General features: G+C 44.1%; 1 protein-coding gene across 1 annotated transcript in view; it reads left to right on the forward strand.

Moving 5' to 3' along the window:
• Positions 1-6,847, forward strand: part of B3glct (beta 3-glucosyltransferase) — an 84,565-nt gene that overhangs the window by 62,466 nt on the left and 15,252 nt on the right. The window contains exons 11-12 of the mRNA XM_021163494.2: positions 4,903-5,016; positions 6,056-6,155. Coding sequence (XP_021019153.1) covers positions 4,903-5,016; positions 6,056-6,155 — 214 coding nt within the window. The remainder of the gene's footprint in view (positions 1-4,902; positions 5,017-6,055; positions 6,156-6,847) is intronic.

Here is a 6,847-nt window from a genome sequence, read left to right on the forward strand (position 1 = left end):
GTGTGTGTGTGTGTGTGTGTGTGTGTGTGTGTATGCGTATATGCAGTAGCGCAGTCTGAATAGGTTATAGTTTAAGGAAGAAGATATTTGTAAAACAAAAGACTATTCTAATTTGAATTTATAGGGTTACCTATGACATCATCACCGATTAAAACCCAGTAATGAGTTAATGAGTTGCTAGGTTTGCTTGGATTGATCATGCCAAATCCCTAATCCTATTAAATTGGACTGACTATATTTATTATACAAGGAGGCCTACAGTTAATAGTCAATCAAGGAGTTTAAATAAGACTTTTATTTATCATAAATTTAACCTAAATTTAATCTAAATCTGGCAGGCAGGGCTTTTGGGGGTGATTGTGAAAAATATCCTTGAGGGCCTGGAGAGGTAAAAAACACAACCTGCATTCAGTCTTCAGCGCCCACATAATGGCTCACTTCTGTGTAACTGCAGCTCGAGGGGTTCTGGTGCCCTCTTCTGGCCTCCACGGGCACTGCACACACATAATGCACAGGCATATAATAAAAATAAATCTTTAAATTTTTTGAAAAAAGGTGGTGGGAAACTGCACTAAATTTCTTTTTTCTTTTTTACTTTGCAGGAAAAATATTTACATTGATTTAGCTGATCTTGAAGCTGTGCTCAGATGGTTATTTTTGCAATATTGATATTAATAATGTAGATAGTAAGAGGAGTGTATTTTTCAGATAATAATGAAATGAAAAATTAAAGTTCCTTCTTGCTGCATTTTCCACAATCTACAGAAATGAGTGTTTGTTCATTTTAACTTAGGAATGTTGAACAATTTGGTTTTCTTAATTCCTTAAGATCAAAAAATTTTAAAAAAGATATCTATGAAATGCTTTTATACTTGGATTCAGAGTTTAAACTTTTTTTTTTTAAATTACCAAATCTCAAACATTTTTCTTGGATCTGAGGTGACTGAGACTTGAGACTTAAGGGTGGGGGGGGTCTGATGTTTTCAAATGTGGGTCTCTGCAGCGAGCTCTCTTTAAACTTCTGTGAAGAAGGCTGCTTTTCAGATTGGTTCCTCCTTTTGGTGGGTGGACACAAAGCCTGCCCATTGGGCTCTGCGCAGTCTCCTTTGAAACTCTAGTCTAGCTAGGGAGATATGACTCAGAGGCTGAAAACACTCGCTGCTCTCCCAGAGGACCTGGGTTCGGTTCCCAGGTGTCAGTCAGCTCACAATCGCCTCTAACTCCAGCTGCAGGGTATCTGACACCTCTGGCTCTCGTGTACACCTACCCACGTGCAGACACACACACACACACACACACACACACACACTTTAAAAATAATAAAATAACTTGTTAAGAAAAGTCTAAACACCAAGAAAACTGATCAGTTATTAATGACAGTACCATATGGCTTCTAAATCTCTCTCTCTCTCTCTCTCTGTCTCTCTCTCTCTCTCTCTCGTGTATAAAACAACCAATCTAATTGTAATTGGACAATTTCTCATGCTATGTTAATACTGCGATCCCCTTGAATTTGTAGAGAGGGCTGAGGAGACCAATACCTAGCTGACCCACATCCCATGGTCTCTGGGTACCCGAAATGTGGGGAGCCTTGCTACAGTCATCTAATGTTATCAGGGTAATCAGAGTCATCTCTTGGGATCCTTAGTCTCATTAGTTTAAAAAAAAAAATCTAAGAACAGACTTAAATAGAAACTCCAAGACAATTTAATTAGAATTTAAAAGAAACACTCCGAAGCAGGGAAACCGAGTCTTGACAGATGTGGGGCACATGGAGTTGAGCGGGCATGGAGACACCAGGAGGGGTTTTAGGGAAAGCCAGAGAAACCCCGAGTCCCTGAGAAAGCATACTTGGGGGTTCAGTCAGCATCTGGAAAAAGGAACGCAGTAAATAAGGAAAAGTTACACTTGTCTGAGGGCGGACAGACCCAGCAGAAACTTCTAGAGAGGCACCCGGGGCAGGAATTCTGGGAAGGGTTGAACCTGTCTAACTGAGGGGTGGGTCCTTACCTAGCCAATCGGAGGAGACAATGGCATGTCTCCACCCGGAGGTGGATTCCACGATTTACTTATTTATTTTATGAATACGAGCATTTATTTGTGGATAGTGCACATGCCGGGTGCCTGTGGAGGTCAGAAGAGGGCATCAGGTGCCCTGGAACTGGAATTAGGATGATTGAAAGCCGCCGTGTGCGTGCTGGGACCTGAACCCAGGCAGGAGCAACAAGCGCTGTAAACCAGGGAGGCTTCTCTCTCCAGCCTCAGCTACTCTCCATTCCTCTGGCTAAGAAGTAGCAGCTTTCTCTTAGGGAGAGGAGCCTCTAGTGCTACTCCATTGGGTCAGGAGGCAGGACCGGGGCTCTCTGCTCTAACCTGACTCTGCTTGCATATATTTCAGACCTCAGTTGATAAATTGTTGTCGATATTCACATTGATGCCTCACGATGGGCAGGAGCCGCGCAGGCAGGCTTTTCCTTTTCAGAAGCAACGAGGAAGGGTAGCAAGGAATTGAAGTCAGCTTGCGTGTGACCCATAGCACACACTGGGTGGGGCCTCGGCAGATTGAATTTCTGTCCAAGCAGAACACCAGGATAGGGGCTGGTGTTCCCATTTTCCTGTTCTCTCCTGGGGTAGAAGTCTGTGAAGGAATAAAGGCCAAATGGCAATGAAAGGGAGGAAAAATACAACAGATAAGAAAGTATGTTTTTGAAAAACCAAGAGTGGGCCATGCTGTTACCCGGCTCATGATGTCCAAGTCACCTCCGTGGAAGAAGAAGAAGGATAGAATGACAAGGGTTAATGCATGCGGAATTCACATTTTATGTCGCCCCAATGGATTGATAACAGGACCAAGTTTGAATATCATAACCGTTTTGCTTGTATCCCTAATCACGAAAGAGCAACGCTGCTACTGCATTTGCCTGGAGTCCGACAGAAACAGATTAGAAAATTCACAGGGCATAGCAAAAAGAATTTTATTTATTTATTTATTTATTTTTGGCTCCAGGAAGTAATACGTGTTGACACCATTTGAAACGTGTGTAGGGAAAAGACCCCTGATTTTTAATATGCATCTCAATGACTTCCTCTTGGGCCCAGGGGTCCTCGCTGTGCGACATGAGCTGTCAGAACCCCTTAAGTGTTTTCTTTGCATTGCTCCGCGTCGCCTCCGCGTGTCTCACGTTCCTAGAGCAGGCAGTGTGCGTCCATCACATAAGATAACATGTGATGCTTTTCTTTGAGCTCCCTCTAATTAAAAAGATTAAGTGAGACTTCTCAGCCTTTAGTTTCTTTTCACAGCTTCATCTGGCTCTTAAAAATAAACAACAGTCTTGCTTCCCGATTTAAAAAAAAATAGATAAAATCTATTAGGTGTGATCTTTACTGCTGTGATTGTGTCCCGGGAGGCAATGGGCGGCTTCATTATACGGTGTGTCGAAGCTGCCATCTCTGATGAAAGGTTGCGGGTACAACGCTGATCCGACCTGCTTCCCGCCACCCTGGTCAGAAGAGGTGATTGGCCGAGGGAGTCACGTGACTGTTAAATGGAGGACCATGTCCCAGATGTTGTTTTTTTGATCAGACAGGAGGGATGCTTGGCAAGCTTAGGGCCACTTTGCAAAAGATGAGGAATACTCACGTGTGTGCGTCTCTAACACTCTCGGGGTACCACAAACACCAGCCGACTGCCCTTTTTTGTTCTCCGTCCTGAGCCTGGAGAAAAAGGTCCATTTGCCAGCAAATTCCTCAGAATATAAACAACCCTTCCCTCTTGACTTCCTGGCACGTTCACATCTGATGAATGGACTGAACATTCATAAAATGTTCAAATGTCCCTTGTAACAGGGGACAGGTTTGCAGGTAAATTCTCAGGGGGTAAAAATGGGTTATTCTGATGTCCCTTACAATGAGGGGTCTCACCGACTCGAGGAAGCCCTAAGAAGATTTATGCTACCTGTGAAGCTGGGAGCTCTCCTCCTCCTCCTCCTCCTCTTCATCCTTTGAATAATAATTTTTGAAGAATAAACTTTTACCCTGCTCCAATTTAAAGTACCTCTGTGGGACACGTCCTTGAGAGAAGGATTCACTATGATTTTTCTCCATGGTTTGGATGGGCAGTCTGCCCCATTGGCGCATATGTTTGAACGTGTGGCCTGGCTGAATAGCATAAGCTCCAGGCTCAGTGAGAGAGGCCTTGCTGAGAGAGAGAGAGATGACTGTCCCCCCAAGCTCTTCTCTTGCCTCTGCTGATATGTGTACACACTCACACAGTGCATGCACACATGTACACATGTACACACACATGCACACACACATATACACACAAAATACATTTTAAATTCAATTAATTTGATTTAACTTTATATGTATGAGTGTTTTGCCTGCATGTAGTATATGTACCATATGTACACCCACTGCCCGAGAAGGCCGAAAGAGGGCATCAGATCACCTGTAAGTAGTTCTGAGTCACCATGTGGGTGCTGGGACCTGAACCTGGAGGCTCTTTCTAAGAGCAGCCAGTGTCCTTAATCACTGAGCCATCTCTCTAGCTTCCAGAAATATCTTTAGAGTCTATTTATTGGAGAGTTAAATGAACTAACTTTTGGGGAGAAGAGACATGATTCACAGTTCGTTTAAACAAAGCAGTGTTATCTGACCAATGTCTTATTATGGGGAGGTGAGGTGGGATGTGCACCCCAGGCTCAACCGACAGTAGCCCTTCAATCAGAGTGCTCTTCCCTCTGCTCACCAGCAGAGGGCACTGGCGTTCCCTCGGGTGCAAGCACCAAGGCTTGGGGCAATGAGAAAGAATGTCGCTTCTCTGTGGGGTCACTGCTGATTTGAATTTTTGTTTCTCTTTTTGCATCATGGCTATGATTGTCCCCTCTGTGGTGTATTCAGTACCCATCGTAAAGCAGACATGGGCGGCACAGGCCAGCCTTATCGAATACTACAGTGACTATGCAGAAACCGCCATCCCCACCGTGGATTTGGGAATTCCCAATACAGACAGGGGTGAGTCCTTAATCCTCTCTTGACTTAAAATCCCCATACTGTTTATGAATGAGTCAGGATAAACTGAAATCTAAGTAGTAGGATTTTTTTGTTTGTTTGTGGTTTTTTGTTTGTTTGTTTTTGTTTGTTTTTTCAAGACAGGGTTTCGCTGTATAGCCCTGGCTGTCCTGGAACTCACTTTGTAGAGCAGGCTGGCCTCGAACTCAGAAATCCTCTTGCCTTTGCCTCCCGAGTGCTGGGATTAAAGGCGTGCGCCACCACCGCCCAGCTAGGATTTCTTATTTTAATTTTTTTTCTCTTTCTTTCTCTCTTCTTTCTCTGAGTATCTTTAGATAGATACCGGCTTTCACATGGGGCTTTGGGTTACAGACAGACACTCTGCCATTTAGGAGAGATGGGCTGCACCTTAGCACTGGGTTTTCCCAGCTCCACACAGTTCCTCAGGGCTGGAATGGGAGGCACCAAGTTACTTTATCAGCTTCTCAGGTTGTTTACTAGTGAAAGACATTTTCAGAGTGGTTTGGTTTCGAGAAAGAGTTCGTGTAGCCCAGGCTGGCCTTAAAGCCCCTGTGCTGCCCTTGAGTTTGTGATCCTCCTACACCCGCCAAAGTGCTGGGCTTACAGACATTGTCTTACTTAGAGTTTTTAGGGGCTGGAGAGATGGCTCAGCAGTTAAGAGCACTAAGTGCTCTTCCGGAGGTCCTGAGTTCAAATCCCAGCAACCTCATGGTAGCTCACAACCATCTGTAATGAGATCGGATGCCCTCTTCTGGTGTGTCTGAAGAGAACCACATTCATATACATAAAATAGAGTTTCTATTGCTGTGACAAAACACCGTGGCCAAAAGTCAGGGAGGAGAGGGCTTATTTCAGCTTACATGGAAATTACTGAAGGCTAATTTCTAGAACAATTTCCCGTTATTGTGCATGACAACCTTCAGGCTCTTCTGCCACTTTAAGACTGAAAAAAAAAATTAAATGGATGCTACATATTTTAAAGCAAATAATACATTGCTAGTTTTCTCCTCACCTTCCCTAGGTCATTGTGGAAAAACCTTTGCCATTTTGGAAAAATTTTTGAATCACAGTCACGACAAAATCTCATGGTTAGTCATTGTGGACGATGACACATTAATCAGGTAGGTAAGAGTCCCTCTCATCCCGGGACTGACTGATGATAGCTATGTCTGCTTCTGGTGACAGAGTGGCAGGGATGAGGTGGTTTTAAGATATTGAACATTTGGCAGCACGAAGCAGGTCACTGCCCCACTGACTGCCTTCTGGCTACACCAAGCTTAGGAAGAGGGACTGGCTGGAACCTACATAGTTTGCATTAAAGAGGTGGGGCTGAGAGTCTCAGGAGACCAAGGCTGTTGTAGGACACATAAATAGAAAACAGACAGATAAGCCAGGAGGTGGTGGCCCACGCCTTTAATCCTAGCACTTGGGAGGCAGAGGCAGGGGGATCTCTGAGTTCAAAGCCAGCCTGGTCTACAGAGTGAGTTCCAGAACAGCCAGGGCTATACAGAGAAACCCTGTCTCAAACAACAAACAGACAAACAACAACAAACAGACAGACTTCCAACCACAACCCTGGCATTAAGTATTCAGTACAGTAGATTCTTCTCCATGCTGGAACAGATCCCACCAAAATGATCAGAGGGAATGACAGTGGACACTCTGTGGAGCTGGGCGTGGTATCTGTTCCCACTGGGCAGACTGAGACACCATAACTCAGTGAGTGACATTGTCCGGAATTGGTACTTTTGCCATTAGTTACTATATATATATATATATATATATATATATATATATATATATATATATATAT

The sequence above is a fragment of the Mus caroli genome, chromosome 5, assembly GCF_900094665.2.
Source record: "Mus caroli chromosome 5, CAROLI_EIJ_v1.1, whole genome shotgun sequence".
Classification (NCBI taxonomy): Eukaryota; Metazoa; Chordata; class Mammalia; order Rodentia; family Muridae; genus Mus; species Mus caroli.